At 39.3% G+C, this 19,775-nt stretch overlaps 1 protein-coding gene across 1 annotated transcript in view; it reads right to left on the bottom strand.

The window, feature by feature from the left end:
* Positions 1-19,259, bottom strand: part of XKR6 (XK related 6) — a 259,812-nt gene extending 240,553 nt beyond the window's left edge. Inside the window, exon 1 of the mRNA XM_066388054.1 lies at positions 18,425-19,259. Coding sequence (XP_066244151.1) covers positions 18,425-19,194 — 770 coding nt within the window. The 5' untranslated portion in view covers positions 19,195-19,259. The remainder of the gene's footprint in view (positions 1-18,424) is intronic.
* Between the last annotated feature and the right edge of the window lie 516 nt (positions 19,260-19,775).

The following is a 19,775-nucleotide window of genomic DNA, read 5'->3' as shown; positions in this document are numbered from 1 at the left end:
AGGGCAAAATTACTAAAAACAGGCCATAAATACGTATTTCAGTCAAATCATTTAATTTTCACATGCTTAGCAATGAATTAGTCTACTCGAGTATACTCTTTTGAAAGTTTGTCAGCTCTGGAATCAACCTACAGCCACCCCAAGAAATAATAACATGATGAAACTTTAAAAATGACAAGCCAGAAAAATTAATTAAAAGTGGATTACTTCATTAAATACTCTTACTTGACTTCGGCAGTCATCAGGCAATTACGAGAGAGTACAACCTGAATTCCAACCAAAAAGGAACTTTTGTACACACATTCAAGTTGAAAAAAAAAAGAAAGGATACAAAGTATCCCAACCATGGAAAAATCACTCAAGAAAAAAAACTTAAGTATCAAACATAGATGTTAAAAAGAAAAATGGGAGAGGAGCTTGGCTCAAACAGTAAAATTCTATTTTATTGTAACTTTGGCTGTAAATATAACTGAGTCAAAGCACTTAAAAAGAATTGCTGAAGTATTAAGTTTAAATCTTCACTTTCTGACCGGTTTTGGTTCTTTCTGAGTTTACAAGAGTCCAGTTGCCCAGGAACAGGAATCTAGCTAGAGAAGGCCCATCAAAGGTTGACAGTTGGACTACAAGTTGACAGATGCCTTCTTTATAAAAAGCAAATAACTGAGTATTAATATACCAATTTCCACTGTATACTTGGACTTTAACCACCATACACAGAAAACAGATTAATATAAACATCTACATCAGTGGTGGGACTCAGCCAGTTCGCAACAGTTTGGCAGAACCAATACCTAATTTTTTGTTGAGTTCGGCAAACCGGTTGTTAAAACAGCACTTGTAATCGGGGTTCTCTCTAATGTGGGCGCCTGGACAGCTGCCCAATGTGCAAATCACATATTTACATTCTTTATTCTTTTTTTTTTTTTTTGTATTTTTCTGAAGCTGGAAACGGGGAGAGACAGTCAGACAGACTCTCGCATGCGCCCGACCGGGATCCACCCGACACGCCCACCAGGGGCCGATGCTCTGCCCCTCCTATGCGGGACCAGAGCCACTCTAGCGCCTGGGGCAGAGGCCAAGGAGCCATCCCCAGCGCCCAGGCCATCTTTGCTCCAATGGAGCCTCGGCTGGCTGCGGGAGGGGAAGAGACAGAGAGGAAGGAGAGGGGGAGGGGTGGAGAAGCAGATGGGCACCTCTCCTGTGTGCCCTGGCCGGGAATCGAACCCAGGACCTCTGCACGCCAGGCCGACGCTCTACCGCTGAGCCAACCGGCCAGGGCCTACATTCCTTATTCTTTTAATGTTTATCTGCACAACAGCGTATTCTGAGCACCCAAAGTACTGTTCATTCCATCCATAGGTGAAAAAAAAAAATTTTTTTTAGGTGAAAAAAAATTTGACAGAACTATGCTTGTAATATTTACTTATTCATTTCATAAAACTCATACCTTTGATGAAATACTACATTTTAATTTTCTCGTGTTTGTACTTCAGTAAATAAACATATAAAGAGGAAAAAGTGCCAAACAATCAGAGAGTGACCAGCTGTCACTGGAAATATCTTAAATAAGAGTTTTACTGTTTTTGTTAGCTATTATTGAATATTTTTTCATTAATATTTTAAAACTCTTATAATCTAGTTTTGTATACATCTTTTATTGTTCTTATTTAAGTTTTAAATGCATGAAACAATAAACCACCTTTCAGTGTATCATTGTTGTTTTTTACTTAAAATGGTCATTAGAGCAGAGAACCAGTTGTTAAATTATTTGAATCCCACCACTGCTCTACATACTTTCAGTTCATGTAACATTTCAAAAGCAAGAGATTGAAACCACCACCTGAGCCAACCAGACCCTGGAGAACTGTCACAAGGAAATCTCCTGAGTTGGCTGCAGTTGTTTTCAAGGTAGCATTACAATGAAATACCCGGGGTGGGGAGGAGGGGGTGGGGTTGTAGTTGCATCACAGAACCCTGTCTCTCCCCTGTCTCTCAAAACTTGTGTTGAATTCCTACCCATCACTGAAGCCCAACTCCAGTTCCATGTTCAGACTCCCCTTACTTCCATCTTCTATTGTACTAACAAGCAGTCATTCAAGCTGCACCTGGCTTCGTAGCCCTGCATCACCACAGGGCAAGGTTTTAATACTATATTTGGCTATTATTAATAATCCTGCTATGAATACACATACAAATATCTCTTCAAGTCCCTGGTTTCAATTCTTTTGGGTATATACCCAGAAATGGAATTGCTGGATCATATGTAATTCTGTGTTTAATTTTTTTGAGGTTCAATAGTAGCTATACTACATATTTTACATTCCCAACAACAGTGCACAACAGTCCTAATTCTCCATATTCTCACCAATAGTTACTTTCTAGTTTTTTAATAGTAGCCATCTTAACAGGTGTGAGGTGTTATTTGTTGAATTTTAAAAATAATTATTTGAAGTTATATCCATGTTCATCAAGAGCAACATTATTTGAAGTTAAGTAATTCATTTTTTTTTTACTTGGTCTTAAAAAAACATTCTGGCCCTGGTCGGTTCGCTCAGCGGTACAGCAGTCAGCCTGGTGTGTGGAAGTCCCGGGTTCGATTCCCAGTCAGGGCACACAGAAGTGACCATCTGCTTCTCCATCCCTCCCCCTTCTCTCTCTCTCTCTCTCTCTCTCTCTCTCTCTCTCTCTCCTGCTCCCACAGCCATGGCTCAATTCAAGCAAGTTGGTCCTGAATACTGAGGATGGCTCCATGGCCTCACCTAAGGTGCTGAAATAGCTCAGTTGCTTAGCAATGAGCAGCCACCTCAAATGGACAGAGCATTGCTCAGTAGGGGGCTTGCAGGTGGATTCTGGTCAGGGTGCATGCAGGAGTCTTGTCTTTCTGCCTCCCCACCTCTAAGTAAATAAATAAACAAACAGGCATCCTAAGATCTGTGCTGATTAATATTACACTATAATGCTACCAAATATGTTTTCTGGAAGTCCACCCAAGTGAGCTTAATGAACTGAAAATTGGAAAGGCTTATGAATGAGGTGTTAAACACAGTGTAAGCATTATAACATCTATAGTAGCATTATGTTTTGGAACCTATGGATCAAGTACAGTTACCCTGTGGACTTTATACAAGACTGGGGAGTTGGGACTGTCTGTGGTCTGGCTAATATCCTCTAGCCACAACAGATGAAATAATGGGAGGGGAAACTAAGCCAGCACCAGACAATATAAATAAACACATTATATTATGAAGATCAAATAGGCAAAACAATTTATCTCAAGTAGTATATTTATCTCTAGTATATTTAACCTATAACACCATATAGCATTTGTTAAAGATTTTAATGTACAGCTTTTATTCTAACTATAATTTTCAGTTTTAATTCTCAAGTACAATAGTCTGAGAAGACATTAATGACTTATTAGCCACACAGGTCATAGATTTTGGTTTGCAAGAAAAGTATCAAGGATCCTTATCTAGACCCCTGGTACAGCTTCAAGTAGTAGTAAGATTATGAAGAGGAACTTTAATTATTAAATAGTCCCTAAATAAATATATATATATATATATTATTTTAATGTTTTAGTAACCTTATTTTTAAAAGCCAATTAAAAATATTAGAGCCTAACCAGGCGGTGGCGCAGTGGACAGAGTGTTGGACTGGGATGTGGAGGACCCAGGTTCAAGACCCCGAGGTCACCAGCTTGAGCGCGAGCTCATCCGGTTTGAGTAAGGCTCACCAGCTTGAGCCCAAGGTCTCTGGCTCAAGCAAGGGGTCACTCAGTCTGCTCTAGCCCCAAGGTCAAGGCACATATGAGAAATCAATCACTGAACAACTAAGGAACCACAACAAAAAATTGATGTTTCTCATCTCTCTCCCTTCCTGTCTGTCTGTCCCTATCTGTCCCTCTCTCTAACTCTCTGTCTCTCTCACAAGGAAAAAAAAAAATATCAGAAAATATAACCTAAATAATATTTGGAATTAAAAGAACAAGTATCTTAAAAACAGTTAACTGTTAAACCTTCAATAGTAGAATAGTAGGTCTCTTATATAAATATTTTATGGATTTGTGTAAGAACTTATACAACATTCTGACATGTCCTGACAAAGACATTTTGGTTTCAGTTTAACATTAAATCATATTTACATGCTTTAACAGCCTTTCAAGGAATGTTTCGATAATTTAAATTCATGCACTTATTAACCAAACAGAATTCACTAAATTTTAGTAGTATCAAGTTTTAACATAAATTTCCAAATTTGGTAAAAATTCTGCAAAATTTTTAGGTTATATGTTTGGTGGCCTGTACAATTAACAGATGAAAACAAGGAGTGACTTTTGAGAATAGTTACTTGGGAAATAGTGCAGAACAAGGTCCCATGTACAGGTCATGGTTTTGTTCAAGTTACATCAGCTATGGCCACATATCCCAAACTGTTCTAAACTAGATGAATTATTTTTTAAAACTTGAAACATTGACAAGGCTCGGGTATAAGGGCCACAATACTTTTTATTTAGTCTATGAAAGCTATTTACCTCAGTACAATTTCATCTGAAGAAATATTATTTAAAACTCTATTATTTCATTATTTTTAATTTAGTATGGCTCATACTAAAATTATTAAATTTAATTATATTTTTAAATGTTAATTTAAATATGTTTTACCTGACCAGTTAAAATAGAGGTTGGGGCCTGACCTGTGGTGGCGCAGTGGATAAAGCATCGACCTGGAAATGCTGAGGTCGCCGGTTCGAAACCCTGGGCTAGCCTGGTCAAGGCACATATGGGAGTTGATGCTTCCTGCTCCTCCCCCCTTCTCTCTCTCTCGGTCTTCCTCTCCTCTCTCTCTCTCTGTCTCTCCCTCTCTCTCTCCTTTCTAAAATAAAAAAAACAAAAACAAAAAAAAACACACACACACACACACAAAAAAAACTCAGCCCTCTCCCCATCATTAATAAAATAGAGGTTGGCCTGTTTTTGTATAACCCTCAAGCTGAGAATGGTTTATATATATATTTTTAAAGGATACAATGAGATGGAGACCTGACTTGGCTCTCATATTGTAAAATATAGAATTGAAACATAAATCAAAGTTTTAAAAACAAATTGTCTCACTTATATTTTAAGCAATAGTATTTACATTACCTACACACACACATACACACATACCATAAACCTCCCTTAATCTGAAGTGTACCTGGTCTGAGCACAGAATGAGACAAGACTGTTGCCAGGGCTAGACTACACTTCCCAGCCTCCCTGGGTCTGGGTTATGGTAACAGGACTACTACTTCTCCACAATGTTATGTCAGCACAAGTGATGTGTATCACTATAAGTTTGGGCTTTTAAGAAGCAATTATGTTTTCTCTAAATTTTCTTTCCTTTCATTGGCTGAATGCTGAGGGTGTTGAGTCCCTAAAGGATGTCAAAGCCATCCTCAGCCAGGACCACCTACAGTAGATAATACATTTCTATTGTGTTAAACCACAGAAATTTTTGTTACTGCAGTTGAGGAAACAAACTGTAATAGTCACTAACATACATGCATACTCGCTGCCTTTCATATTTAACTTTTACTTAATTTGGAAGTTCTCCCAAGCATCCTTAAAAAAGAAAAAAAAAGGCCCTATGAAAACAGATTGTTTATATTGCTGTAAGCCGTCTGTTTGTTCTACCCATCAGTCTCTTCCTTGACAACTGGCTACTATTGCACTTTTTCTGTTTACTGTATGCTCAGATGAATTTTAATTTAAAGCCTCACTATAACAACATTTCAAATGTACCAAAGTTTAAAACCAATTCTGTTTCATACACTATTTTAGTTCAAGTGTTGATGGGGCACTGAGACATTATCACATTCCGAAATCCAATGACTACGTTAAAGAAGAAGAAATTTAAAAGTGGATTAAAATATCCCCCTCTTCACTTCTTTATTGTATGTAAGGGCCAAAAAAGCATGAGAAGAACAATAAATTTCACTTAATCTTGAACCACTGTAGTATCTCCAAAACTAAAATTTCCCATAACAATACAACCTTGACATTTTCAAGAACTGCATCTTGACACCATCACAGATTCAAAAATGTCAGTTATGCCACAAAGCATGCTTCTGTAAAATGGATTCCTTCACACACGACTGGCAAAATGCAAGTAACAACAGTGTAATGGGGAAAGACTATTGGTTCATGAGTGAATCTTCCCAGCATGTTAAAGTCTGAGGCTATCAAGGACAAGGTTTTTCATGAATAATGAGAAAGATTGGGAGTTGGAGGGGATCGAAGACTTTAAGAAAAAAGGTGAGACTCTTACCCAAGTACCTCCCTCTGGTACAAGTAGTGACAGCTGGTTTAGTGGCTTCAATATCCATTATGGTTCTCACTACCTAGAGATGCTGTGGTTACACATGAAGGCTACACCCTGGATCAGAGCTCTAAATTTGGTAAAAATGGCCTCCAAGAGAAGCTAACACCTACAAGAATCTACATATCAAAGAAAAAAAATGTTCCAGGATAAAATAAGGATTAGAATCATCTGGGTATGATGATAAGTGCGTATGTCACCCATCTCCTGTGCTAGCATTTTTATTTGGATTGTCATTATGTTTATTAGTGCTCTCATTACAGAGTTTTAAGCAGTCTAGCCTTAATCCTGTTTTTCACAGCCCTATTACTTTTAGCGTGACTTTTGCAGAATGAGGTTTTTCAGGAATGCATATATCACATCATGGTACATATGAACATACCGTGAATTGAGATGGTAAACCGCAAATGCCAAGCAAATAAGCAAAATGACATACTCCAACCTCATAGGGCCCCACTCAAAATTTTGTAACATGCCTGATCCTATCTCATCTAATCCTAAATTACCACACCTTGAAAACTACCTAAAAATTATGTGGTGCCTACCAAATAATGGAAACCTCAAATACAGTCCAAAAATGCTACAAACACTTTCTAATTGTTTTCCAAATTTACAATGTAATTCCTTTTAACTTCAGCTTAATCTTGACTTTTATTTAATCAGCAAACAGAATACAGGCAGTCCTTGAGTTACGACAGTCTTGACATACGATGTTGCGAGTTTAAGACGCTCACTCCCAAAAAAACTTTAAAAAATTTAGACATGAGTGTTTAGGCTTATACGGTTAAGCGTCATACTTACGGACTACGCAGGCGAACTAGGTCCAGACTAGCCTGGAACAATTCTTTAAGAATGTAGAGAGGCCTGCAACAGATCTTGTACCCTCTACGTCAGTTGCTTCTCGAGATGAAACACCTGTAGTGCAGGTAGAATCATCTCCAGTGTCTCCTGCATGTTCCTTAGGCAATCCTGATTCACCTGACCCAGTATCTCCAGCACCTTCTGCAGGTTCTCCTGCCTCTCCAGCTTCCTCCTCCCAATAGGTCACTCTCTCTCACCTTGCAATGCCCCTTCCAGTGTGCAAGCCAAACACAGGAATAAAAGTAAGGCATTTTTTTACACTCATTTTTCATCAATTTGTTATTACAGTACAGTGTACAGTACAGTATATTTATGTCCTTTTCCTTTTTCTGTGGCTTAGTTGTGTTTTTATGTTCTAGGTTATGATTTTACAACTGTGTTAGGATAGATAAGTGACTTAGGCTAGAGTGTGTTTTGACTTACACCAATTTTCGGGTTATGTCACTGTCATAGGAATGGAACTGTGTCATAATCCAAGGCCCCCTGTAATAGATCTTTTATGTAGCTTCTCTTCCAAGCCAAAGGCACATCATCACCCACCAGGTCTAAGCAAAACCATTTGAGATTGCTTACATTTTGAATATATAATAAATTCTTTATCGGAGGACAAAAACTTTTCCTTCAGAGTCAGCTTTGATGAAAACTGCCTTTACAGAAGGCAAAGCGGCAGCATCCTAAATATACAGGGTTATTTATAACTACTATTTAGTTGACAACTCCAAAGCAGTATTCCTTATGACCAAGCAAACTGACGGATATCAGGTTTTGCTCATTCTGACCCAGAATCACAGAGGAACCAACCTGTTCTACACTGTGCTTGCCCATCCTCCCTGTGTCCCATCTCTGCCCGACATTGCCTCTCCTAGGATTTCTGACCCTGAGCTTCCCCCAGGAGCTTGGGTTTTCTCACCACTGCCATACCACATTCACACATAGAGCTCAAAGAGGTGCTATTCTGGTGTGTGTAGATTTTAGGTGTCCTTACCAGCATAAAGTAGTAGAGTAAAACACGGTAGACCCTTTACATCCTCTCCCCTAGTTATTTAACTCCATGAATCTATCAAACAAAATGTAAGTATGTCATTTTTCTTCTTTGCTCCCTTCATTTCTGCCTCTAATGATACCAATTTAATACCTATTAGGTCACTTCTCCCCCGTCATTCACCAGCTTCTTTTTAGGAATCTTATTCTTGGAACTGATTTCAACAACTATAACATTTCTGAAAATCTGAGACATGAAATGCACTCTCAACTGAGTATCAACTTCCCCACCACAGTGAAATACCTCTAACCTGGCACTTCTGAAACACCAACAGTGATAATTCGTGTTAATGACCTTGAGGTACTTCAAACTTCCAAAGAAGCTTCTGAGTCAAAGGAATATTCAGTTATGTGCCATACAGTTTTAATGTTAAATGTCTTTACAATATTCTAAATCTTTAGTATATGACAACCTATATGTCATAGTAAATGGCAAATACAGCTACTATTTGATTAATAAATACTTTGCCAACCCATTCTAGCTAAGAGTAAGGTCTGATCAGAGATCGTCTAAATACTGGTGTTCCACTACAATCATTATCAGAGCTTCTTTTATATATTCCATTCCTCTATCTGATATTCCTAGTGCTAAAGTTTAAAAAAATATTTCCAAGTGATTCTAATATAAACTCCTCCTTGAGAACTGTCACTGTAAATACTGGTTTAAAGCCTATAAAACTATGGTTCTCATCCCTATCTGGGTACTGCTTGGGAAACTCCCTCAAAACACAGGCTTTAAAATATATAGGTTCTAAGGCCCATCTTAGATCTATTGAACCATAATCTCTTATGATGGGACCCAAATATCTGACTCCCCAAGTAATTCCAATGCACAGCCAAGGTTTGGAAACAAATGCTTTACACCCTTAAGGAAAGAGCTGCTGCTGCTCTCAGTGTTTCCAGAAGGTCAAGAGAGAACCAGGTGACACGTGGGTGCAGATTTAAGTTGACCTGAAGGAATAAAGATTGGCCAAGAGGGTACTGTCAACCCTATACAACCCTATATCTTCTTTCCTGTAATGTGGAAATCACAGGATTGGAAGGTGTGTCTACCCTGAGAAAGAGATTAGGGTAAAATATTGAAAAATAATTTCCTAAGGATACAGACACGTAGTGGGTACTACTCAGCTGTCTGAATCACATTAGCGGTTATAATCAACTATAAGAGTTATAAACCTATCCTATCAGACTAGAAATCAGAGACCTCAAAGAACTTCAGTTTGTTCATCAAGAGGCCCCAGTGATTTAAGAATACCATTCTTCTACTTTCAATAAGCCAGAACAGCCAAGTCCCAAAGTAAAGTAATTAGTGAGAAGAATCTCCTGATCATTACTACAAGAGAAGTCTGATGTAGTAAAAGTGCACATATCTTGTCGTGAGATCTGGCTTTCAAATCCTGCCTCCACTAGTTACCAATGACTTAGATTACTTAATCTCTCTAACGCCATTTCTTCATCTGTGTAATGGACATGATAATTTAAATGAGACAATACTTGTAAAAACGGATTTTTCATTATTTCCTTTCCTCCTCAGTGATTCCTACATGCCTCTTCCACTCTCCTAACACTTCTACTAGCCATTAACCTCAGTTTATTGCTGTTTCATTCAGGGGACGCATGAGGCATAAACTTTAATTCTGTTCCTCCAAAAGTAACATGAAGCTTCAACTCTTGTCTACTGACACCCACTGAAAATACATCAGTGCCTAGATTCATACAGTAACTTCTCCAGGACAGATTTTTTTTCCCCTCGGGTCCAGTAGAGCAAGTGGCTCTCAAACTTTAGAGAAGGTAAGACTCACTAGAGACCTTGTTTAAAATACAATCTCATCTCCCACCAATTATTTCATAATTGATATAAGCAAGGATTCTCAATGGTCACTAAAACTATTAGGTAAAAGGTTATTAGGAAACAGGAAAGGGACACCTTGTCAAAGTTTTACCCCACAAGTTACCTACTGATTGCAAATAGAAAAAGGTACCTTCATAGAGAAATCTGGCAGAGCCTTAACCAAGAGATAAACTTAATATCGCTAATAGTAGGATGAATCTGGTACCATGCCTACTGTTAAGATGTAAACATGAAGTATAATATAAAGCAGTACTTTTGACTAAAATATATAGCCTGAATATAATCAAGACCCTAGATGTAACTTACAATTTACCTAGAACACAGAGGGCAGTCAACAAATGTGGGGAACAATTAGGCAATCCAAAACATGGAACATAGAAAAGAGCTGGCCTAGAATCTGCAAAGGTCCATGTCCTGACCTGAAGGAAATAATAAAAGAGGATTGTTCTAGAGTTAAAGAAACATAAAGGCAATGCATGAATTTTAAAACAGATTAAATCTGTTTGCTAGAGGGTAAAACTATAAAAGATGTTGGGGATAACTGGGAAAATTGTAATGTGAAGCAGCTATTAGATGATTTTATAGAATTATGGGATTATTGTTAATTTTCTTAGATGGGGTAATGATAGTGTGGCTTTGTAGAATTACTCTACTTATTTTAAGTGAAGTATGGAGAGATACAACCTCATGATACATGTTAAATACACACACAGATAAAACTATCCATGTTAATTACTGAATCCAGATGTTCAATATATACTACTCTTTCTACTTCTCTGTATGCTTAAATGTTTCCATAACAAAAACTGCAGAAATACACATTCCCTGGCCCCAAATCCCAGGGCTCTGATTCCTTACACCTGCAGTAAACCCGTAAATCTGCATTTTAACAAGACCCAGGCCTACGCTAACACAGACGGTCCTCTGACCACCCTGAGCAACACGGCTGAAGAGGAAGAGTGGAGTGTGTCTGCTATCTGGAAGGGCCTGGTTCTTAACTCCCGCCTGCGTGATTTTATTGGCACACTGCCCAAAGCATGGACTTGGTGTCTTTCTTACCTCTGCCATCTTTCTTCATGTTTCCAGTATATTTAAGATGAAATGAAAAGGAGACATAATGGTGAAAAAGAGAAAAAAATTTTCATGTACCTATGGTTCTTTGAGAGCATCCAGCCAGGGTTATTGGCAATCATCAACTCTACCTCCCTTGTAAGTGAAGAAAACTGTTCTAGTTACCTTTCATGAACTGAGTATTCAAATATCTTCCTAGAAGTAAGTGATGGCCTTACAATCTATGCTCTAAAAATTGACTACCAAGATAAAACATAAAAAGCTTCCTCAAATTTAAAAAGAAAAAAAATGTCCTCAAAACAAGTTATTTTAAAAACCACCTGTCTTGATACTTCAGGGGAAAAGTGATATACAGAGTGGGGCAAAAGTAGGCTTACAGTTTTATATACTTTTGAATAAAATAATTAAAAAATAAATAATACAAGAATAAATCCAGTGTTTTAAATAAAAGTACCTACACCTTAATCTAAGAAAAAAAAAAACAAGAAAATTCACTTAGAATTATTTCCTAGAACAGCTCACAATTAACACTGAAGTTATCTTTTTTTTTATTTACTAAAACTAACTTTTCAAAGTCGGAGAATACATCTCAAACAATAAACTGCAGTAGGTGATTTTAAGGTTCTTCTCCAATAAAAAAAAATCTTGGTAAACAATTCAGAAAAACCTCCAAAATGTGTAACTTAGATACATGCATTGCTTTAGCTTAATCTAAGAGTAAAAAGGTTAAAACACAAAACTAAAAAAAAAAAAAGAAGCAATTTAAAATACTCTGATTTTAGCTTAAATGGCAAATTCACAAAATTTACTAATAAACCAGCATAACAAGTTTCTCAAGAAGTCTACTATTAATTTTAACAATAACAAGAGACATATAAAATGCCTCTACAAAAAAAACAATAAAATAAAATAAAATAAAATGCCTCTACAGGTAGCAAAGTGACTAAAGTCAATGAGAATTTGTTTAGTAATTTAAAATAACATGATAGGACTTCAAAGCAGTTTATACATTTTAAAAATATTTAATTGTTCAAACTAGAATCTGAAATTCCTTCTTTAAAACTTCAGAGCACTAATACTAATACCACGGTAGACTATTCAAAATTGAAGGGATCTTAAAGATCACTTTAACTCCTATTTGATATAAATATGAGGAAACTGAGACCAGAGATATTTTTGTAACTTGTAGAATAAATTTATTTCTCAACTCAAATGTTTCCTTTATACCATGAAATGCCCTGAGTCTTTTTTTTTTTTTTAATATCTCCAATAGTGGTAAATAGGAGAATGTCTACAGGTAACAGTTAAAAGTCACTGAACTTTCTAAATGAGACTATATTTTCATAATTTATTTTTAAAATTTTTTTAACTCTTTCAGAGCCAAATAAGAAATCCAGAATTTCTGAATAGAAGAAAGTAAGTAAACAAAATATCCTCAGGAGACAACTAAAGTTTTTGCCACAATCTTGTTTGCAGAGAGCCCCTGGTGAAAATAGCAACATTTAAAGACACCATTTATTTATTTCATTTTGTAACCCACAGAATCATTTGAACAGTCCAGAATTTACCTCTTAAGTAAGCTTAACCAATTGACTCTATGGATAAATTTTGAAGAATCAAAGCAAATGATCTTAAAAGAACTGAACTGCTCCTGATTTCTGGCATGTGCCTATTAGATTTCTGGACTGCTAGATTTCTGTAAGACAGATTCTGAGGTTTTGTTTCTATATCATTCTGGAAATAACTATCCTTCATCACTAGTTGCAATTTTACTCAAAGTATGCCATTTTTTCATCACCTTCCCTTAAAAATTCACCACAAATGTCCATTTTCTTACTGTTTTTGTTCATTCAAAATAAATAATCTTAAGCCCTGGTCGAATAGCTCGGCTGGTTAGAGCATCATCCTTAAGTGCAAAGGATGCTGGTTCGATACCCAGTCAGGGCACATGCAGGAACAGATCAATGTTCCTATCTCTTCCCCTCTCTCTCTTCTTCCTATAAAATTAATATATAAAAACTGAAATATCTTCAGAGATGTTCTCTTCATAGCCACTCTACTTTGGAACTAACTCCTTATCTAAATTTAACTCACAGCTAATCATGTTCTATAATTTTTCAGGTGGGTAAGGGGGATAACTAGATGAGACTTTATGTTATTATATTTGTCCCCTTTATCCTTGATGGTATCAAAGGGCTTTGCCCATTGTAATCACATAAAATTATCCTACACTTTCTTCTAGAGTTTTTACAGTTGAATATTTTACTGCATCTTTCACTCTTTTAGAATTTTTATGTGGAGATCAACGTTTCCCCCCAACTGAGTAGTCAATTCCATCAATATCATTTGTTAAATAATCTTTTTTTCTATTCACTGATTAGAAATACCAACTTTACTGTCTAAATTTCCACAAAACTGTCAATTTTTTACACTTTTTTTCTACTTCACTATCTATTTGCTTAATTCCTCTGCCAGCAGCACATTGTTCAAATTGGTAACACTTTATATACTGATAGCACATCCATGTTCTGATAAGGTAAGTCTCAACATTTTTCTTCAAGATTTTTTAGACTACTCAAAACACATTTGCTTTTCTCAAGTAAATTTTTCTTAAATTTCTCCTCAAAAAATCCCATTGAGTTTCCTTTGAAACAGAATTCCATTAAATTTATAGATACAATAAAAAAACAATGATATCCTTACAATACTGAGATTCCCACCCACACAAACACACAAATACATATAAATAATCTTTTAATGTGACTATAACTAGTATCCTGGACCCACATGAATGAGTTTCTTAAATCACAAAATCTTAGCACTAGAGGGGCATCACAAACAGATCACTTAGTCCGACACCTCTTGTTATCCCAGCTATGTTTACCTCAAGCCTATTCAAGAGAATCATTTCAAAATTAAAATAAATATACCTTTTACATTCAACATAATCACAAAACTACTACTGAATCACATAAAAGGCAGAGGAGTGGGCTACATTTACTAAAGACTGTTTTGAATTTAGGAATCCTTTTAGAGTATGATGCATACTTGGGCTCAAAGAAAAACACACTAAGTATCATAAGCACACACACTGGAGACAACTCCAAGTGCTTTTAGACACTCATGTTTCCAAGGTAAAGTCACTTTTTTATGGTGCTGTCCAGAAACCAAACTTCACAGTACCAAACCATTCCATCCCCAATTGTTCCATCATATTTATTAAGAACATAAATCCAATAACAATCTCCAAATTAAACATAGCTGCCCATTTGACCACCTGTGGAGCTTCTAAAACTAAGATTAGGTCCCATCCTGGGATTCTTTAGCGGGTCTAACAAACAGTACTAGAGCATTTCTTTCTTTCTGTTTTTTTTTTTAAAGCTGTAGTAGATTCTATTTTCAGCCAGAGTTAAGAACCACTATTCTAAAATATTCGACAAGAACAAAGCCCTATAATATATCAAGTATTCCTACGTGGAAATGGGTGTGGGAGTAATTTAAAAAGCATCTTTACCTCTTGACCAGCCTAGCCACACTTGCTGATTATAAAGAGAGCTGTACCAAAGTCCTGAAACAAACAAAAATGCTAAAAACAAAGCTTTAGACTGTTCACAGATTGATGATGCCATTTTAACATTTGAAATACCTTTTTTTTCCCTTGAAGGCAACCCTCTACCCATGTCACTTCCTAAGAGAAAGAAAAGCTGACATTCACTTTAAAAATTTTAAATACAATTAAGTAAATTCCTCTTTAACTTTGTAAAATAGAAGGGTAAAAGCACACTCATAAAAAATTTAAATAAAACAAGACATTAGTGATCTGGCTGTGACATCATAACATTACATGAAATTTCAGTTAAAGAACTGTTGCTTCTAGACTGCAGAGAGCTGCCAACACACTTAAGCACCAGCTAAAGGTAGCACAAAAGCAAAGAAAGGTCAATATGTTGAAGGAAAAACTTAAATACAACAATGCAATATGCAAACTAAACCAAAATGTTCCTAAGGTCTAACCCTTCAAGAAAATTACCTCACTTTCTAGTAACAACACATTGTACAGAATTAGAGCCCATGGTGGCTCATATTCCTGGTATGAGTGACTCTCATATACTTGTCACCCTTAGGAAAAATGCCTGAAAAATAGAGCACATAAAGCTACGCAAGAAGGAAGTTCCATGTTAAGTTATTAGTAAGGATAAAGGATGCATTAAAATAGACTTAATCACAGTAGTGCTGTGCAAAAGGAGGTTCATGCAACCAAATCACCCTACAGACTACTCTTTCATATCATTTGGCTCAGCCAAAAAAATTTTATTACATTCTGTAAAGTCATTTGGTGAAAGAGATTTCCAGTATTTTCCATCCTGAAAGGCAATATTCATAGAAGCCTGCACCTTACTATAAAGAGAAACTAAAATTTCTTAAATAAGCACTGTGCCTTGTCCAAACAGGAGTGAAATCATTTTATATTATTAAAAAATATATATGATAGGAGACAGGTACTCATGGCATAATGAAATAGATTTTGACAATGTACAACTTCACCAACATCTGTTCTTAGAAATGTAGCCCAAATCAATGATATAATTTCTAGACTTTAACCTTTATTGCACATGATCATGTAAAATAACAAAATTTAAGTAACAAATATGAATAAGAGAACTGTAACCCCAAAAGATCTGCAGTAAAAACTGAGATGGTGTATGTTTATACACACGAATTTGCCAACATTTTAAAACAAGAAAATAAAAACCTTCCTCCAAAGCTTTTACATGTGAATGATTTCTATGCAAGCCACATGCCTAGCAGGTATTAAAGAGCAGACCCTGGTCCTGAAATATTTCAAGCAACACCAGCATACTAGAAAAAAATTAAAATAAAAAAAAAATCCTTCCTCAATAAATATTTCTTTTGCAGTACTGCTATGTTGGAATAAATAACAGCTGAATTGGCATGTCTTGTAGTGCATCATACTCTTAAAACTTAATGAAATATTTATTTAGACATATATTCTAATCTTGAAAAAGATTAAAACAATTCAGACATAATTGAAGCACGTGCATCTTTTTAAAAATATATATAGACCACTGTAGACCCTGAAAATTCAATGAAGATCTGGGAAAATAATGCACTACCTCCTTTTAAACAACTATAAAAGCTAAATTTACACTTAAAATGTACTTGTCAGTGTTCCAAAATCTGTATTTCTACTTTGCCCAAGTACAATTAAGATTAAGGTCGGTTGAAGGAAAAGTATTCTGCCTCAAAATTTTTTGAAACTAAACTCCAATTTCATTATGTCCCAAAAGCTTACTTACTAATAAATAGCTAGAATGGATTGCATTAGAAACAATTCTCTTAGGAATTTTAACCTGACACCAAGCTTTTGATTGTCCACACTTAGAAGTCTAAGACTTGGAGGAAAGATAAGTGACTTAGGCTTGTCAGTAGAATCCTCGCTTTAAATTTTACTAGTATTTCAAAATCTTTCTCTTCCCCATAGTTTCTGTCCCTCTCCCGGAGCCTTATTGCTTTATATCTCATCAACCTTCAAGAAATCAAAAAAGTATTCCCAATATAAAACACACTTTGATTCAGTATAGATTTGGGTGATTGGAGGTGTTTTAGGTTTAGATTTCAAATTCAAAACACTTCAAAATTTGACTTGACCCCAAGCTATGCTCAAAATAGCTAAAAGTTAGTCAACCATCCTTTTTTTTTCTATTTTATTCCCCTCTCTTCTTATAAACTTATCAACAGAAAACAAATTATCTGCAGACAAATATAGCTAGAGAAAAGGTTGACTGGTTCAATCTAGGAACACCAGTAAACAACCCTGGGTGGACCAGGAAAACCAAGAACCACTCACAGGTCCCCTATTCAGAATCTGCATGAGAATTCTGCAGGACAAAGTTCTTACATTCATCTTCAAGATTTCATTAACTCAATCCCATGCTTCTGCTTTCTGAAACATATTTATTTAAAATTCTGAATAGAGATCTGCACAAACCACTCAAAAGACATGAACTGTATAGCTCAGTTAACTAAAATACTGAGCACCTATAATCTCCTACTAGTTGGAGGAGTCAGGGTAATCCAGGCAAAATGTCTTCTTACAGAGAAGTAATGTACCTCTGTGTAATTCGTGTAATTCACCTTTAGTAAGATTTTTTTCTCTCACAAATGCTCTTACAACTCACTGTTCACAGAATACACTCAAGCTGATTTAAGTTTGAGGGCACAGATTTAACAAGGTTTTAATAGGATAATTTCCTCAGTTTAGCCATTTAAGGCTGGTGGCAAAAAGAACATCTGCAAGTGGTGTTTGAGGAATTCACCTGGCACACGAGAAATTTACAAAAACGGAAAGGGCCACCGGGCCAAGCTTAGGGCTTCTGTAAACACAAATCACCTACACACTGGCCTGGCTACCTAAACCAAGCTTCCATCTGAGAAGGTGTCTAGGTGGCTGACTGATTTTCTGAAGGCGAGAATTAAAAACAAATGCTTACACTGATCACATACCATACAATTTTACCTGTCACTAAGAAAAGGGCACGTCTAATCCAGCAAAAAGTCATTTTTCTTCAAAGAAGGCAGCGGTTTGGAGTCATTTACAGGGGACGGGATTGCAGGAAGGGGGGAGGGAGGAGGGGGCGTGGAAATAAAGGAGTGCTAAATAAGAGAGGCAGCGAGGGTGTTTGCACTGGGCCCCACACAGGCCACTGCGGAGAGGAGATGGGGTGGAGGGGGAGAGGGGAAGATGTCTCACTAGGGGAAAAAACCGAGTGCAAACCGGTTGGAAGAAGGAAGGTTCCCCCACTCCCGCCCCAGGAGAAGAGCTGAGGTGCAGATCAAAAGCTTTAGCGACTGGTTATCTTGAGATACAGGGGAAATGGACAACGGGAAAACAGAGGTCTACAGAGATGCAGGAGAGGGGAAGGATGAGGCAGGGTCTCGGATAGGTGCGAACCAAGGATGAAGACAAACACCGGGGCTTGGGCATCCCTGGGCCAAAAGGCGTGGCCAAGGATTCAAATCAAAAGATGGTCTTATTGAGACTCCAGGGAAGTGCGCGGCAAAACCCTCCTTCAAGACCCCGGGCCGGGGCCGTCAGAGGGACCCACCTGCGAGGCACCTCGAGGGCGGAACGAGCCTTGTAGGGCTACGGCCTCGCCTGCGGGACCCTCCGCAGGGCGGCTGGCCAGACCCCCACCCCCATCCCCGCAGTGCTCTTACCTCCACACCTGCCCCATCTGCAGCAGGTGGATGACCGACTGCCAGATCCACACGGAGAGGCGGCACAGGCGCTGCGCCCCCGGAGTGGCCGAGCCCACAGCGCCCGGGACGCCGCGGGCCGCGCCGTGGCCGTAGCCGGCCCCCATCATGGGGGGACCCCGGCTGCTGAGCCCCTCCACGGCGCCCAGCCCGCCGCCCGTGTAGTCCTGCACGAACCAGCGGAAGCTCAGGCTCTGCACCAGCAGCGACGGCACCAGCACGAAGAAGAGGGTCAGCCCGAAGTAGCCGTAGTCCCCCTTGCGGTAGTAGTCGAGGGCCAGCCACAGGTCGGTGCCCACGTCCCCGAAGAAGACCAGCAGCGCCAGCACGATCCACAGGCAGTCGAGCCACGGCCGCTCCACCTGCGGCGGCGGAGGCTGCGGCCGCGCGGCCGAGGGCGTCGGGGGGTGGCGGTCGGCGCCGGCGGCCGAGGGCGGTTGCAGCGGCTGGTCCCCCCCGTCGGCGGCGGCGGCGCTGCGGCGCGGCTTCTTGCCCAGGAGGGAGCGCAGGCAGGCGGAGCGGCAGCCCCAGTAGCACGAGGAGGTGTTGCAGCAGTGGCAGATGTGCAGCGAGCTGCTCTCGCCGGGCTCGCTGCCGTCTCCGCCGCCGCCGCCGCAGCCGCCTCCCCCGGGCTCCCCGTCCTCCTCGCCGCCGCTGCCCACTGCCTCGTCCAGGTTGTGCAGCTGGGCGAAGCCCACCCCCACGCCACCGCCATCGGATTTCGCCGCCATCTTGACTCTCTTCCCAGCTCCGGAGGTTGGGGGGGAGGGACGGGGAGGGGGGGGAAGAAGGCAGGGAACGGGGAGGGGGGGAAACGAATGGAGAGGAAGGGGGGCGGGGAGGAAGCGGGGGAGCAAACGAACAGGGGGGAGTGGGCCAGGGAACCCCCTCCGCTTCCGGGTAGTTGGCGTCACTTCCGGGCGAGCCCCCCAATCGCACGGCGCCCGCAGCTCCCCAGCCCTACCCTCCCGGCCAAGATGGCCGCCCTCCTATTCCTCAGCTGCTGGGCGGGGGGCCGGGGGGTTCTCCCCGCCAGGGCTCCCCTTCCCCTCTTCCGTTGACCCCGAAACCCATCAGGTTGACCCCTCGGCGTTTCTGAATCCTGCTGGGCCGAGTGAGGCGGTCCAAAGTGATCCCTGGAGGGGGCAGTGCCAGACGTTTTGGGGTCCCCTTCCTCAGCGTCGCAGCTCACAGCTTTCCTCCTGGAGAAACGCCCCCTAACACTCTCCCGGCTGCTGGCGGAGGGGCGGGACCTCTGAGGGAAGGGGCGGAGCTAGTGCAAAGCAGGTGATTACGTGTCACTTCCGGGAGA

This window comes from Saccopteryx leptura, chromosome 1 (assembly GCF_036850995.1).
Source record: "Saccopteryx leptura isolate mSacLep1 chromosome 1, mSacLep1_pri_phased_curated, whole genome shotgun sequence".
In the NCBI taxonomy this organism is placed as follows: domain Eukaryota; kingdom Metazoa; phylum Chordata; class Mammalia; order Chiroptera; family Emballonuridae; genus Saccopteryx; species Saccopteryx leptura.
This window is presented reverse-complemented; position numbering and strand designations above follow the sequence as displayed.